Source organism: Stenella coeruleoalba (genome assembly GCF_951394435.1).
Source record: "Stenella coeruleoalba genome assembly, chromosome: 11".
Lineage (NCBI taxonomy): Eukaryota > Metazoa > Chordata > Mammalia > Artiodactyla > Delphinidae > Stenella > Stenella coeruleoalba.
This window is the reverse complement of record NC_137157.1, coordinates 38,064,685-38,082,859: the sequence shown is the minus strand read 5'-3', so window position 1 is coordinate 38,082,859 and position 18,175 is coordinate 38,064,685. Positions and strand designations below refer to the sequence as shown.

Sequence of the window (18,175 nt, the reverse complement as noted above, 5' to 3'; positions counted from 1 at the left end):
TGATTTTATATGTCTTCCTCTTCAGGTGAAGGGCTTTCAGAAAGATCTGTAGAGATTATACTTTCAGTCACTTTGTGTATCCTTTCAATTATTCTTCTTGGAACAGCTGTTTTTGCATTTGCAAGGTAAGACTTATTTGTACTTATTCCTAAGATGCTTTATGGACATCATTCAGTCATGGTCCAATCAGGAGACAGAAGCCACAATGGTTACTTTAATGAGAAACATTTAATAATATGTTAACTAGTAAAAATAGTTAACAACTGAAGGGGGTAAGAGAAAACACTAAGGGATCCAGAAGTAGCAAGTGCAACAAAGCTACTCTCTCTAGGCTAAGGAAGAGTGGACAATAGAGGAACAAAGAACTAGAAGAAATCTCACTCCCAAGTTTGACATGGAATGGCTACCACAGACACACGCAACCCTATCACCTAGCTTTGTGCAAAGAAATATGACAGAGGAAGGGCTGGAGCTGATCTGTAGAAGCTACCCATCGTTACTGGAGAGTTGGCAGGCTGGAATCAGACAGTGGAAGCAGCCCACTCTTGCCTGATCGCGTGGGTGGGCTGGAGCTACCTGGAATCCTTCACTGATGGAGAGAGCATGAACTTAAGAGGCAGCTAGTGCTCACCCAGGTGGGCTGCTGGGCTTCCACAATGAATAAGAATATTGCAGCGCTAGAACACTCAAGGGAAGTATCTCCCTGTCCCTATTGCCTTGCAGGATGACTGCAGTGTCCTCTATTGACAAAGTTTAACGTCTAGCCAGCTGGCAAAGGAGAAATGTTAGAGTCTAACTTCAGTATCACAAAGCAGGGCAAAGAAGTGTGGATGTAGAGCTGAGAGACAAAGTGGTAACCCAAAAGCAGAAGCTGCCAGGCTTTCTCCATCTTTTTGAATATTTTATAACTCTGATAGGTTTAATTGAAAAATATTTTAATCAGGTCTAAATTTCAGATTTTATACAGAAGAGATCACTTTTCCAGTAAGAACACTTAAAAAAATGTCCAACTTCCTTATACGGTGGGCCCCTTCCTCACGTTTACTTTATCAAAATGTCTGTACTGTGTTTTCCAAGTGTCTTTTCAAATTCTCGGTATCAGTCTCTTAAAATTTCCGTTGTTTACAGGACCTCAGGGGAAGCCTTAGTTGTGATCCTAAAATTAGTTTCGTAAGGCAGATTGCCGAGTTAAAGGGACCTTACATTTGTAAAAATAACCATTATACTAATTTTCTAAGTAGCTCAATAGACTCTATATCCGAAGAATGGTGTCCTGTATTCCGTTTGCCAAGCATCCTCTGTTTCATCTTGTATCTTTTAAATTATCATTTTGATGGATAATTCGAAGGGCTCTTGAAAGATATTTTTCTTATACCAGAAAGTGTTCTCAGATTCAGCCAGAAGATGGTGAGAGGCGGTCGTTATTTTAGGCACTTTTAAAGTTATGTTGTGTAATATATGGTCCTTGTCCCTGAGGGATGTGCATCCACCATATTGATATCGTTTTCCTGCTCTAAAATCATTTCTTTATAGGATGAACTCCTTTTGTGGGCAGAAAATGGGCCTCTCTTATTCCCTACAACTTTCCTACATACGGCTCTTCAGCCAACAGAGTCTGTTCTCACCTGAACATTCCGTCAGTTTTCATACAACTCTGCTTTTGTTCAGTCAGCTGGAAATGTGCTTCCTCCTTCTTCTGATTCTGGAACACTCAAGTCAAATCCTACTTTTTATTTCCTCTAAATACTAATAGTTGTAATCACTTATATAACATTTTATAACTAATCAATTACTGTTTTAGGAGTTGTAATTTGACTTTTTTTCTCTTTTGTTATGCTTTTTCTACATTTAGATCCTACTTCTCAACTAAATTATGTCCTTGAGGATAAGGACCATATTTTATACTTCCTATATCATCCTCAACACATAAATCATAATAAATGTTAAATGTTTGAAGTGCAAAAGATACATAGAATAGCTAAATATTACTTTATAATGTACCGTACTATGTCATATAAAAATAAACATGTAAAAGGGCTCAAAATGAAGAGACTTTGATTTGATTCGCAGATGCATGTGATTTTATTTTTGAACCTGAGTTTTCTGGTTATATATTATATTCTTAGATTACATAATCTGTATAGTTATATTATACTTAGATATTACATATTTGACAATATTTTTATAAAAGCCAATGAGACAATTCAAACACATTTTTATGTATTTTCACGTTATGTAAAAACAGTGGAGCACTGTCTTTTAGCACTGGTGCTGATAGCAGTGAGCTATGTCCACACTGGCATATTTCCTTTTTATGACAAACATATGAGACAGCTTGAGGGAGGAGAAACAAGCTCACAGCCTCAGTCTCATTTGCTCTGTATTTTAAATGTGCCAGTGGCTCAGGCCTTGATGAACTAATTCTCATTAAAAGCAGCATGTTAAAAAATTATAGAATACATTCTGTGGAATTAAAACAGGAAAGAGTTGAGTAGCTGCAAATTTGCAACATACTCAGGGAAGTGATCCCAACAAAGAAATTATCTGACTAATGTCTTAAGAAAACTAAATATAATTTCATATGCTTTCTATGATATTCCCTTCTTGGACTTTATTAGAATTCGACAGAAGCAGAAAGAAGGTGGGACATATTCTCCTCGGGATGCAGAAATTATTGACACTAAATTCAACCTAGATCAGCTCATCACAGTGGCAGACCTGGAACTGAAGGACGAGAGATTAACGCGGTGAGCACTCCTCTGGGTGAACAGTGGTCCAGAGGGCCCGGAGCCATGACCCTATTCTGACCTATGCTTGTTGGAAGTGTTTGTGGGGCTCCTATTTACACAGGTCGCAGAGATCTTCTTTCAAAGGGTGACCTCCATCTTCTACACACTTCTCACTGGTGTTCGGAGAATCAATCTTCCTAATACTTTCGAGTTCAATAGGAACCTTGGACTATAATGTTCAACCAAGCTTTTTTTCCCTGAGACAAATATTTGTACACATTAAATCTTTAAAATTATATTTAATAATTCACTTCAGATGACAGTTTTTTTTTTACATTGGATTTCCTGGAGGTGTCCACATTTTTTATCACAAATTTAAATTAAATTTGTAACCACTTGATATTGTTTATATCATTTTTATAAAAGCCTGTCTTATGCCTCCTTATTTTAGTATAAAATGACATTAGAAGTCTAAATTGTGTATTAACACTTCATTTTTTTAAATTGCTTAGTATTTAAGAATTAAATACAAAGTTAAAATTACCTTTGAAAGGAAAAGTAAAAATATGTATACTAAATATGTCATCAATATGTATTGGAAATAGAATGCTTAATTGTAAAGATAAATTATTCAAAATGTTGGCACATTTGAAAAACTTATATTAAGATAATTCACCAAATTCTTTTATATTTTTTTGCTTGTTCAGTGATTGATAGTTTTTTCTTTTTCCAAATTCTTAATAAAAACTATCATCAGATTGTCTTAACAAGTTTCAATTCTTACGAGATCCAATGTTTTGTGATGCTTACAAGCACATGACAGTTGTTACAAAGTACCTGCACAGCTGTGCTGAATTTTAGAAATTGTTACCAACTGAAAATATGGCATCAAAGGTCTTAAACTTAAAAAGGAATTAATCATTTATAGTTGTCATTTACCAAAGTTGGTCTTTACCTGATAGATTGACTTTGCAAAAATATTTCCAGTATGTCTAAAAATATCTACGTGCTATACGTAGATATACGTATAAGTATATATACGTGCTATAGAGGGAAGTGTCATCTGATAAGCAGGGTCCTTCCAAATGCGACAAAATGAAAGTTATTCAGTTTTATCAGTAAATTACAAAGAAATTTGGTTTGTTGGATATGAAAACCTCTTTATATTTATCTACATTTGTTTATGTTCCAATACAGGTTGTTCCTATCTAAAATGGATAGTGCTCCAAAGACTATGTGTAAGATGGTTATATATTAAGCAGGACATAGTTTTCCACATGAAAGATCAACCGATTTTCAGGGTAACCTGTCAAAGTTAAATCATATCATAGCAACAATAGAGCATTACTAGTATTAGGCTCTGTGTCTCAGTTCTATAAGGGTCATACTGCATAGTAAAAGGAAGTTTCTTTTCCTTTACCCCTGTGGGCCCAACTCCCTTTCCACACTCCTTTCTGAGTTCAGGCCTGGGATCTCCATCTCTTTCTTCTACAAGTGAAAGTATACAAGGGATAGAACTTCAAATCTCTGAGTGCAATTAATTTTAGTTTCTTGAACAATTTAGTTGAATCTGTTCATACTCAAACGTGAATTTCTAAGTGCCCAAACAATTTTACAGCACTTTTTAAAGATTCTTTATTAATCCCCCAAAAGTCTCTAGTAAGTAGATCTTTAGGAGTTATAATACAGTGGAAAAAAAAAGCCAGTCAGTATTGGAGAAAGTATTCTTTTTCGAGGAGGTTACCATTCTACAGAGGCTATGTGAGGTCAGATCCCCTAAGCTCTATGTGTTTTCACAGCTTGCCCCCTACTCCACTACTGAACACAGCCATTATCAAAAAGGGATAAGATAGATATATATTTTTTAAACAATGACTGTCATGACAGCTAATGGAAAAGGTGGGCAAAGACTGTATAGATTGTTTATTATCGGGTACTTATAATTCAGGGACAGCCTTATTTAACCTTGACTCATTTATTTTCCTGTTCCATGTTTACTTATATATATGCCACTTTATTTGTACATGGATGTACAATTGCCTTTAAAGTATATTTCAAACAATTTTATCTGTTTTTGCATATAGAAAACGGGTATGTATTACCACTAGTCATAGCACACTTAGAAATTTTAGTTTTCATGCATTTTGCTTTCTCATTTACTTGTTATGATTCTAGTACTCGTGACTGTAAAACCTTTCTCATTGGTAATTCCAATGGCACATACTTAATATGATTTGCTTTATTACAGAAATTTATTAAAATAACTATCAAGTGGTTTGGTAGTAATTCTTTTCATTATAGAGATCTATCTCCAGCTTTATTATTTACTGAAGGTTTTTCATGTTAATAAAGTCACTAATACGTTAGACAATAAGACTAGAAAAAACAGTAATTACCAGATTCATAATTAGCCATGTGCACATATGCATGTGGTCATTCTTCACTGAAGCTCTAAAGCTCTTAACCTGTATTTCAGGTGCTGGAAAATCTAAATCTATTCAAAGCCATACATGTCTGATGAGGGTAGAGCCACAAAGACTAATGGTAGATTCTGAGACAGAAGAACCAAAGAGCTGGAGTTAGCTTCCAAACTGTTGAGTAACTTATGCCATATGTCTTTGTGATTTACAAGAAGGAACTTAGATAATTTCCTTTAAATCTACCCAATTAACATATGCTCTTTATACATGAGGCATAGGCTTATTCTTTTCCTTCCAACCTGCCTACTTTCTTGAGGCTAATTGGACTTGCAGTTTTCCTCAGTGTTATACGTCTTCACATGTCCATAACAGAAATGATAAAATATCTAATCAGTAGTTAAAATATTAACTTTAGGGAGTCACCTAGTTGACCAAAAATGGTCATTACAATACTTGGTACTAAATCCCCTTCAGGATTTAGGGTTTTGTGGTTAAGAAATTATTTATTTTATATCTGCCTATATATTTATATACATTTTAAGATTTGTCCTATAATTTTTATATGTATAAACTCTCATCATTTGATTATATCTTATTTCACAAAGAACCTGAAGAAGAATTCTCTCATTCTTCTTCTCTTGAAAGAGAACAAAATTCAAAGATTTAATACTCTATAAATCCACGAGAAAATTCAGAGATATGCCAAGAAAATGTTTTTTAAGTTCTTATTTGGAATGATAATGACATCATTTCATTACGCACATTTTCTATATAAGTTTAGTGAAAGCAAGCTTTATTTCTTGGGAAGAATTCTTGATATTTGTGCTCATCTATCCCACATTTACCAGATTAGAAAATAACCCTTGGGTTTTGCTATTTGATAAACAAATGAACAAAACAACGTTTTGTGATGGCTCCTTCAAAACACAGCCATTAACACAATGAAGTGAGAAACATTTCTAGGAGGAAATATTAGCAAGATGAGCATACACACACTGGTAACGCAGACCTATCTCTTTAAAGTTGCTGAGCCTGGATCACTGAAGAAATCAAGGAGAAAGTCAGAAAATACCTAGAGACAAATGAAAACAAAAACACGACGATCCAAAACCTATTGAACGCAACAAAAGCAGTTCTAAGAGGGAAGTTTATAGCGATACAAGCTTACCTTGCAAAACAAGAAAAATCTCAAATAAACCACCTAGCCTTATACCTAAAGCAAACAGAGGAAAGAAGAACAAACAAAACCCAAAATTAATAGAAGGAAAGAAATAAAGATCAGAGCAGAAATAGAGACAAAGGAAACAACAGAAAAGATCAATGAAACTAAAAGCTGGTTCTTTGAAAAGATAAACAAAATTGATTAAATTTTCACCAGACTCATCAGGAAAAAAAGGAAGAGGGCCCAAATTAATAAAATTAGAAACAAAAAAGGAAAAGTTACAACAGACACCACAAAAATACGAAGGACCATAGGAAACTACTACAAGCAACTATATGCCAATAAAATGGACAACCTAGAAGAAATGGACAAACTCTTAGAAAGGTACAACCTTCCAAGACTGAACCAGAAAGAAATAGAAAATACAAACAGACCAATTACAAGAACTGAAATTGAATCTGTGATTTAAAAACTCCCAACAAACAAAAGTCCAGGATCAGATGGCTTCACAGACGAATTCTACAACACATTTAGAGAAGCATTAACACCTATCCTTCTGAAACTCATCCAAAAAATTGCAGAGGAAGGAATACTTCTGAACTCATTCTATGAGACCACCATCACCCTGATGCCAAAACCAGACAAAGATACCACACACAAAAATTATAGACCAATATCACTGACAAACATAGATGCAAAAATCCTCAACAAAATACTAGCAAACTGAATCCAACAATACATTAGAAGGATCATATACTATGATCAAGTGGGATCTATCTCAGGGATGCAAGGATTTTTCAATATCTGCTTATCAGTGTGATACACATTAACAAACTGAAGAATAAAAATTATATGACCATCTCAGTAGACGCAGGAAAAGATTTTGACAAAATTCAACACCGATTTATGATAAAAACTCTCCAGAAAGTGGGCATAGTGGGATCATACCTCAACATAATAAAGGTCATATATGGCAAACCCACAGCTAACATCATACTCAACAGTGAAAAGCTGACACCATTTCCTCTAAGATCAGGAAGAAGACAAGGATGCCCACTCTCACCACTATTATTCAACATAGTTTTGGAAGTCCTAGCCATGGCAATCAGAGAAGAAAAAGACGTAAATGGAATCCAAATTGGAAAAGAAGAAGTGAAACTGTCACTGTTTGCAGATGACATGATACTACACATAGAAAATCCTAAAGATACTACCAGAAAACTACTAGAGATCATCAATGAATTCAGCAAGGTTGCAGGATACAAAATTAATACACAGAAATCTGTCGCATTTCTATACACTAACAATGGAAGATCAGAAATAGAAATTAAGGAAACAATCCCATTTACCATTGCATCAAAAAGAATAAAATACCTAGGAATAAACCTACCTAAGGAGACAAAAGACCTGTACTCCGAAAACTATGAGACACTGATGAAAGAAACTGAAGATGACACAAACAGATGGAAAGATATACCATATTCTTGGATTGGAAGAATCAATATTGTCAAAATGACTATACTACCCAAGGCAAGCTACAGATTCAATGCAATCCCTATCAAATCATGAATGGCATTTTTCACAAACTAGAGCAAACAAATTTACAATTCGTATGGAAACACAAAAGGCCCCGAATAGCCAAAGCAATCTTGAGAAAGAAAAATGGAGCTGGAGGAATCAGACTCCCTGACTTCATACTATTCTACAAAGGTACAGTCATCAAAACAGTATGGTACTGGCACAAAAACAGAAATATAGATCAGTGGAACAGGATAGAAAGTCCAAAGATAAGCCCACTCATCTTTGGTCAACTAATCTATGATGAAGGAGGGAAGAATATACAATGAAGAAAAGATAGTCTCTTCAATAAGTGGTGCTGGGAAAACTGGACAGCTACATGTAACAGAATGAAATTAGAACACTCTCTAACAGCATACACACACACACACACACACACACACACACACACACACACACACACACACACACACACACACACACACACACACACAACCTCAGAATGGACTGAAAGCCTAAATGTAAGGCCGGATGCTATAAAACTCTTAGAGCGGAGTTGCAAAACATAGGCAGAACACTCTGACACAAATCACAGCAATATCTTTTTTGATCCACCTTCCACAGTAATGGAAATAGAAACAAAAATAAACAAATGGGACCTAATTAAACTTAAAAGCTTTTGCACATTAAAGGAAACCATAAACAAAACAAAAAGACAACCCACAGAATGGGAGAAAATATTTGCAAACAAAGTGACCCACAAGGGATTAATCTCCAAAATATACAAACAGCTCATGCAGCTCAATATCAAAAAACCAATCAAAAAATGGGCAGATGGTCTAAGTAGACATTTCTCCAAAGAAGACATACAGATGGCCAAGAGGCACATGAAAAGATGCTCAGCATCAATAATTATTAGAGAAATGCAAATCAAAACTTCAATGAGGTATCACCTCACACCAGTCAGAATGGCCATCATCAAAAAATCTACAAGCAATAAATGCTGGAGAGGGTGTGGAGAAAAGGGAACCCTCCTACACTGTTGGTGGGAAAGTAAATTGGTGCAGCCACTATGGAGAACAGTATGGAGGGTTCCTTAAAAAAATAAAGCTAGAGTAACCATATGACCCAGCAATCCCACTCCTGGGCATATATCCAGAGAAAACTCTAATTTGAAAAGATAACATGCACCCCAGTGTTCACAGCAGCACTATTTACAATAGTTGAGACATGGAAGCAACCTAAATTTCCATCAATAGATGAATGGATAAAGAAGATGTGCCATATATATATATATACACACACGCACATATACATACAATGGAATATTACTCAGCCATAAAAAAAGAACCACATAATGCCATCTGGTGCAATATGGATGGAGCTAGAGATTTTCACACTAAGTGAAGTAAGTCAAAGACAAATATCATATGATATCGCTTACATGTGGAATCTAAAAAAAAAGATTCGAATGAACTTATTTACAAAACAGAAATAGACTCACAGATATAGAAACAAACTTAGGGTTACCAAAGGGGAAAGGAAGGGGTGAAGGATAAATGAGGAGTTTGGGATTAACATATACACACTACGATATATAAAATGGATAACCAACAAGGACCTACAGTATAGCACAGGGAAATATACTCAACATTTTGTAATAATCTCTAAGGGAAAGGAATCTGAAAAAATATATATACATATACACACACATATAAAATGGAATCACTGTGCTGTACGCCTGAAACTAACATAACATTGTAATTCAACCATACTTCAATTAAAAAAGATCCAATGAAGTTGAAAAAATCTAGTATTTTAATTGTATAGATTATCTATACGTCTACAAAATAAATCCTATATTAAATCTAGGATTAAACTCTTGGGAAAGTTTAAAAGAATAAAGATATAATTTAAAAGGCAAAAACATTGCTGAGCCTAGCCGGCCCTGTGGTTTGTTTTTAACTAATTTAACTGTAACACAGATTACCTTCCCAAGAGAGTTATAAAACTTAAAATTAAATAACCCAACAAAATTTTCAGAAGATAAAGATACTACTGGCTAAAAATTTTTTATTTTTCACTGTCTCCTTTCTACACTTAAGTTAGAAGTTTTGTTTCTTTCAGTGACGAAATCAGAAAAAAAATAAAATAATATTGATCAATGTCACTACTATTCTTACTTGACAGATACTCCTCTTCTTCCAGTCCTCAATTTTTTCCCCCAAATTTTAGGCATCATTCCATACTAATTATCTTGCCTATTTTAGTTGAGTGAATGTAATGGTGCATTATGTTAAGACTCAAGGCCCAATCCAGTAATCATGAATGGAATTAAAATTCTCAACAAAATGAAGCAAACAATTGATTGGCTATTTTAAGAGTATCTTTCTTTCTTCAATAACTTTAGAAGTTTGCATGTCAAATTTTTATTAAATATATATGCCTTCAGGAAGCTTACCATTCAAAAGAATCCTATGAATGTGTTTTGTAAACTGTAAATCAGAATACATTTGGTGTTATTATTATTATTTATAATATCTGTAAAATTAAGAATGACCCCAGTCTACTTTCACATCCAGGGTTTGCTAACATAGTAATTGCTACCGTTTATGAGCAATTACTATTGGTTAAATTTTGTATGTAACGATCTCACCCAACTCATTCAATCATTTGTGGTAGGTACTCTTATCCCCACTTTACAGATGAAAAATAAAAGATGCCTAGAGAATTTAGGTAACTGTCCAAGGTCATGCACCTAGTAAATAGGACAGCCAAGATGATCCCAGGTCAGTTTGATTCTGAAGTCTCAACATACACCTATAATTGTGTGTGTGTGTGTGTGTGTGTGTGTGTGTGTGTATTTAACTCTGAAGCATACTAGATTAAATCAATATAAACCCACTTAAAAAGACAAGGGCCCATGACATCCTTCTTCAAGTAGCATTTTCTATACAGAGAATGATTCTAAGGGAAGAACTGCTTCTTTTGAATTACTTATTCTCTAGTGATATGGGGCAAAGGAATGATGGCATTTTAGTGTAGGTTCAATCTTGCAGAAACTGGAAAATAGTAGTACAATTCTTGTGACTTCAGTAAGAATACATAAAATTTGACTGATATATGAAATTCTTTGTAAAATTGTTAGCATGTTAATTGCCATCAGTTCTTTGACAGATTCTGGTCATTAATTTTACTTCTGTCTTAACTATTTTGCAAGCAATGGCAAAAATATGTGAATCCAAATAAGAAATGTCTGGACAAAATGTGAATTTGGGACAAGAAATATCCTACAGTAGAACGAAATTTAAGATAGTTACTGCTCATGTTCTTATAGCAGCAAAGCAAAAATACTGCAGTGTGTTTTTATACTAAATAAATAATGAATCTTTACTTCCAGATACTCTTCATTTTTCTTTAGACGAAAGGAGATTTTTGTCATCCAGTAAGTTACTGTGGTGATGCAGAGCTCTGCTGTGATTATTTTAATCTTTTCAGGTGGTGTGCTCTATATTTTAAAATACAAGATATGAAGTGCTGTTGGTTAATGTGCTATTTTTTCCAAAGCCCAAAAAACTGTAAAACAAAATACTCTAAACTTTCTACTTACTAAGTGTCCTCTATGATATTGCATGCTATTGATATGGTAAAGTTAACCTTATCAAAATGCACACTGACTTGCAATGTGCATGTCATAAGAATTTGCTGTGTTATCATGTTGTGTTAACTTTGATAGTAAAGTAAGTTTTTACCTAGATTTCTTCACATGCTTCTTGTCCTATTACGATGACACAAGAGTTGAGTTCTCTGTCTGATGGGTGGAGTCTGGGTTCACACTTCACACAAGCTCATTTCAACTACTGCAGGTGCTAATCTGTAAGGACCTAAGACAATGACATTCCCTGTTCTCTGACTCTGGGGCATATACTGAGCAGCACATTTCATAGAAATTTGACTTCTATCCTGACCAATGGATGGCCAACTGTGCATGCTTTCAGGCTTCGCCCTAATGCCCAGAAATGCCTTTTGTATCCTAGGATAAAAATTGCTGTATACATTCTGAAGGTAGCATAGCAAAATGTCAGCATTAGCAGGGACCCAACAATTGATTGAGTGCCCCAGAGATACTCAATTTCTTCATGTAAAGGATGTGAATGGAGGCAGAGAGTGAAAATGCATTTGATTTCAAAATCCCAGATCTACTACAGCAGAGTTAGTCCCATGAGCCGCAAGGCTGGATGGGATGGGGCCAAGACTCCTGACATTTGACCGTGAATAGTACTCAGCGTGATTAAAACAGAGGAAGCCAGGCCCTTTTCTACTCTAATCACCTTTAGCATTTTGGAATCATAGCTAACCTCAGAGAAAAATGCTTCCATTTTTATCGAACCCTCTCTGTATCTCTTCTATCGCCACATTTTCTTCCCCTGGAATCAGTGAACAGTGTCCTGCTCAGTCAGAGCTTCTACTTTGATAGAACTAAACTTAATAGTTCAGGTTAATCAGAACCTTTAAACACCTCTACATAAATCACATTTGTCAAAATAGATGTAGTTTTCTTTCAAATCTAGTTTTTTGAGGTCACCTTCTAACCCCTGACGGAGGAATTTCTGTGCTTACCTGCCTGGCAAGACTTCTTTTTAAATGGTGTTATGTCATCTGTCTCCTCTTCATTAGGTCCCCTCACTAAGAACCTCTGCCCATCTCTTCACACAGCTGTTGGCAGTGTCTTCATCCTCTCTACTGCTTCTGCCCTATTGCCCCGGTGGTAGCTAGGTTTATGACCAGAGTTTTAATTTAGAATACATGGTTTACAAAATAAGAATCTGTCAAGAATTTGGTTTCACATGTGCTAATGTGGAGAGGCTTCAGTAATAAGGAAAATTCAACTCTTGCCACCCTGGGAATCTTACCTCACCTCTTTGACGTCAGCAAGAATGTTGCTCTTCTATATGTATTTAAAAGACCATTTCACCTTGTTTGAATAAAAGAACTATCAGTTGGGCACCTACAAATGCCGGGCACTGGAAATACTGTGATGAAAAAGGAAGGGGCACTGCCTCTAACGAGCTGCCCTTCAAAGAGCTAAGCTCCCTTAAAACCTATTTGTCCTTACAGATATAAAGAGACATGCTGAGGAACTACTTAGCCTTTACTAATTGATTATTTTTCTAGATAATAAGAAAAATACTGCATTACTACTTATTCAGGTGGCGAGTTTACCTTATAAGGTGAAGTTTGAGTCAGCTATATAGTACTAGCCACTGGTTGGGATAATATTTTTAACTTGTATTGAGGACCAGAGAAAAGTCATTGGTGATTTGATAAAAGAAAGGAGGAGGGTCTGAAAGGATACTATTTGAAAGCCTATAACAAATAAAAACAATAGAAAAAAACAAAAATTAAGATCCCTTTGAAAGCATTACAGTAAATGCTTTGGATAAGTAACAGAATATCATTGTAGGAATAAATGTAAACGTTGAAATAATGAATTGAAATATATAAACTAAAAACCTCACACTCAGTATTTTACAAAACTTGGAAAGATCAGTTAACATGTTTTATCAGAAAGATTCTTCAAACATTTTTAGTTGAATATGAAGTACATGTTAGTGTGACAAATACAGATTTTTACATTAAGGCAATAAAATTTGAGGTTCCTTTCTTTTTAACCTAACTTAACCAGTTAAGTAGAAAACACTGTTTCTCAATTTGTCTTATTCCACTGGTAATGCTGATTTAAGCTGCTCATCTATAGGCTATCATCTATGGCTCTCTATTTGCACTATATTTTAATTCCCTATAGATTTCAACTAATTGACCTTGAGGTAAAGCTCAGTCTCTGTGACAATATGGTCTTCAATCACCACTGCCAACATAAATAAATGGTTCCTCTCTGGATCTATCAAGAGTAATCTGAGCGGAATTTAAGTTTTTGATAGACTTTGAAAAAAAAATGAGCCCAGACATGAAATAATACCCTTTTCAACAAAAGGGCACAGGATTTAAGCTAAGATTCATGTAATAAAAAGTGTTTAGCCCTTCATATTGGAAAGTGGTCAGTTATCTTACTGAAATCTGAACAATTCCCAAATTGATTTATACACTAATGAACTGAATATGATTTGACAGTATCCTTCACTGTTGTATTGTAAGTGAATAAAATAAGAGGACTATACCAGTCTAACATGCTCTCCATGTAACAATTTTTTAAGTTTTTAAAAATATTAATAGAAAGTTTTTTGCGTCTCTTTGAGTGTCTCCATAGATCACTTTATTTGAAAATAGCACTCCTGAAATAACATTGTTGATTTTCATACACATTAATTTCTATGAGGTTTTTTTATGCTTATCTAACCAAATAATTTTTCTTAAAGGAATTTAATTTCTTCATCAGTAACAAGTCAATGCATTTTCTTCATATTATATGCCACCTTCTTTTCTAATTCCCTGCATAAATTGTCCACATTACTATTTTCTCCTGTTTACAAACAAAACTTTAAAACTTCAAAGAAAAATAAAATTTAGAATGCAGCCACTAGTTAAGAGAAAAATATACAATATGAAGCTAAGAATCAAGACAATGACATGGAGACTACAGACAAAAACAAGAAAAAAACTAACTTTTATTTGAAACAGGTCATTTATGCCAAAATGTCTTCTCTATTTAAGCTTTCCAGATAGGTATTTTGATTTCAGTTCACACATAATTGTGAGATAAGCATGGACTGGAAAATTACATAAAAACAGACTGTTAGAAGCCTCGTTTCTCACATTATGTAAATACAAGTGTGACGAACAGCTTATGTAAAGTGATTGGGTTTAGATAAACAGTGATACTGAAAAATAAATACATAAAGCCAAACAGATCTTATTTTTTAAAACCTGTTTTTTTAATTACTTGTCTAGACAAGAGTGACTCTATTGTTCATGTAATTTCCTAAGTATCTAGCACCTGTTAACTTCTAATGTGAGAGGATCTGATATGGCTTTGTTTAGACCTGTATACTGTTTATTGATGCATCTATGATCATACTTATTTAAACCTTTGAGTAGGATCTCCTGAGAATTCTCAATCACTTAATACTTTTGTGGAAAATTCATTTAATTCAGATATCCTCTCATAATAATCAGAGCAGTTGTATTTAGCTTACTATGTATCTTAGTCTGAATTCATCCACAATTTTATATTTAACAATGATTTATTCACTGTCTACTACGAATAAGTTTATGAGGGACTTGTAGTAAGCCAAGTGTTAATCCTGCCCCTGCCTTCAAGCACACATGAATCTCAATACATGTGTCCTTAATACATGTACTTTTATATAGCCGTAACAGAAGGTGGAAGATGATTTGTCCATAGAAATTTAGTTTCATAGAAGGAAGAAATGATTTCTCTGTAACAGAACAGGGTAAGGTCCATGGGGGAGTTAACATTTGAATCAGCCATTAAGCAATCAGGAAAATCTGGTTGTGGGGAAACACCTGGAACGGTAGAAGAAACTGATAGTGAAAATATCTGGAGTACAAACAGGGTAATGTGAAGGGTAGTTATAAGGAATAATGTAAAAAATGCAGGCATGATTAGAAATGCTTTCACATGATAATATGAAAACAATTATTACAGCCTTTATATTATTAGGGATTTATTTAGAATTTGAATTGAGAACTAGAAAACCAAACGTGGCTTTGAAATATTTGTTATCACTGTTTATTCTGGGACTCTGATTAGGAAGATAGGAAATCTTGCTGCTTAATTTAGTGCAATCTAGTCTTCCCAGTTTTGAGTAAAATTTATTCTTTTGGAAACAAAAAAAAATCATTATATCAGTATCAATTGTAGAACAGATCAGTAGGAGGAACTTGAGTTCAATAAAACTAGAAATAGCAATTTTAATACTAATGATAGTAACTAACATTTACGTACTGCTTCCAAAGCCAGGGGTGGGCGTTTCCTAGCATTTTACATACATGAGCTTGATTTACATATATTTGCCCTATTTTCTAAATTAGGAACTAAGAAAGATTAAGTGACTTGCTCAAGATAATATAGCTGGTAATTGTTGGATCAGGTATTTGAAACCATTTTTCAAAGGGCATTGTATTTTTTAAGAAAAGAATTCACAAATATCCACCCAAATCCAATAGCTAGCCAGTTATGGTTTAAAATCAGTATCTCTAGAGAGATCTTTCAAATGCAAAATAAAATAATAATAGTAAAATAAAAGCAACCTTCTGTGGAGTTCTTCACTGAAATGAAATTGACTAAAAGGTATTAATCATAATTTCTAAATGAGAGAATAGAACATTAATCAAAGTAGAACAAGGATATGAATAATAATCTCGTGCTTTAGCTATTTCTTGCTCTACAAACTAGCTCTATTTCAGGTTCTAGATAGCACAGTAAAAATATTTTTGCCAGTACTACCTCAAATAATCCTGGATCCTCTGGGAAAAGAGAATCTCCCCACTATAGGATGGCTGTCATTAAAGCAGATGTAGTGTTTGAATTTCACCAATCACAAACTCAATAATGTTCCCTGTTATAAAAGTGATCTCCACTTAACTCAAGCATTCCCATTTCTGCGTGGTAGCAGGGAAAATGATCTTGCTAATTCAAGTATCTCATTCATTTCTATCTTAAGCTCAATTCATTAATATTTGCCCAACCTGACCTTCGTTCCTTTCCTATTTCTGAGGAATATCATGGCATAGGAACACTGGGGCATCAGGCATCTTCAGGGTCTTGGGTAGTGTGTGTCTGGCTCATGGTTGTCTTTTTTTCTTGCTGGTCTTTGCTGAGGCGTAATTATTTTCAACGGGGATTGCTTGCTGCCTTAGTCCCCACTGCATGTGTCAGAAGTCTTTCCAGGCCCTCCAATTCATACACTGTTTTCCTGTCCCCAAATTAAGGATTCTTCTGATTCAATATCCCATTCAGGCATCTCCATATCAACCTAGTTAGAGTCAGAATTTCTCTGGTGCCTCCTTAGAATCACTCTAGGGTATTGTGAGAAGCCCACAAGGTCATCCACTAAGACTCTGCTCTAACCTATGATTCTATGCTATGCTATGTTGCTGTACTAGGTTATACCCTGAGGAGCTGAGAGATACTTCCTTCTGCTTGGGGACACCTATAGCATTAACCAAGAATTCTACCACTCTTCTTCATAATACTTGCTCCAGCACCTCCATATTTTTCACCAATTCCTGTGTTGTAATGAAATACACTCTTTTGACTCACGTTTTCTTCATTGAACACACACATCTGTGACCATTTTCAAAGTATTTAAGCCACATTTTTCAATCTAATATTTTTCATTTGTCCTTTACTTCAAAAACCATATCCTCTTTTAAATATCTGTCACTTAAGAAATACAGTGAAATCGTCTCTAATAATATTTAAAATTAAAAACTTTGATAAAGGTACATGTTCTTCATTTTATTTCATCATACTTTGTGCCTTTTGTGTTTTTTTGCAGTGCTAATTTGTTGTGCATGACAAATGTTATTAAAGATGTACCCATCTCTGAATTTGTGTGTTGCATAGTCTATTTAGCTGTTAAAAATTATTTCAATTTTTTTCAGAGTATAAATAACTTGACCAATGAACTGCCACAAAAGATATGTATATCCAAAGTAATTGAAATGATTGTCATTTTTTATGGTTATATATTCATGAAAACTCACTCATGAAACAAGACTTAGGCAATTTGATGTCATTTTTCAAAGATTCACCCTCCCTGATTTAGCACTTTTTATGAACAAAGAAAAAAATTTAATTCACATTAACTTTTTTAGACCAATAAATACTATGCAATATATTAAAAAGTGACCTGTTTTTGATGTAATGCCCCAAATGCCTAACAATATAAAATAGTACCTTCTCAGCTTGAGAAAGAAGCCAAATTATTATCTGGCCATATTTGGGTCCAAATAATATAATTTCAAAAATGATATAGAATTTAAAATAATGATCAAATATCAATTAAAGGCATAGCATATTATATATTGCTGATTTACCCTGTTTTTCTGATTTTAATCTGAAACTCTTTCAGAAAGAGCTGTACCCTCAACTCATAATCCATTTAACACAATCTCTGTTGCAGGTTACTTAGTTATAGAAAATCCATCAAGTAAGTTTGTTAAATATCTTTTCTTCTTTCTGAGTATCAACTCTGGATTCCCTGATTCGATGAATCTCAATGTGTGGTTCCTTTTTTTGTATGTTTGTTAGAAAAACCTCCAAGCTGGATATAAATCATAAAAGCATGACTAATTGCATGGTAACTGGAGAAATGCTTTCTCTCTCTCTGGGGTGAAGCCTGCATGTCTGTATTTTAGCT

The 18,175-nt window shown here is 34.4% G+C and overlaps 2 protein-coding genes across 2 annotated transcripts in view; one reads left to right on the top strand and one right to left on the bottom strand.

The window, feature by feature from the left end:
- LIN7A (lin-7 homolog A, crumbs cell polarity complex component) overlaps positions 1-18,175 on the bottom strand; it is a 390,131-nt gene that overhangs the window by 8,608 nt on the left and 363,348 nt on the right. The window lies entirely within an intron of this gene.
- The window catches only part of PTPRQ (protein tyrosine phosphatase receptor type Q), a gene marked incomplete at its 5' end in the record, with an annotated part of 196,504 nt that overhangs the window by 151,185 nt on the left and 27,144 nt on the right, over positions 1-18,175 (top strand). Inside the window, 4 exon segments of the mRNA XM_079936915.1 lie at positions 26-125; positions 2,619-2,747; positions 11,230-11,274; positions 17,939-17,965. Coding sequence (XP_079793041.1) covers positions 26-125; positions 2,619-2,747; positions 11,230-11,274; positions 17,939-17,965 — 301 coding nt within the window.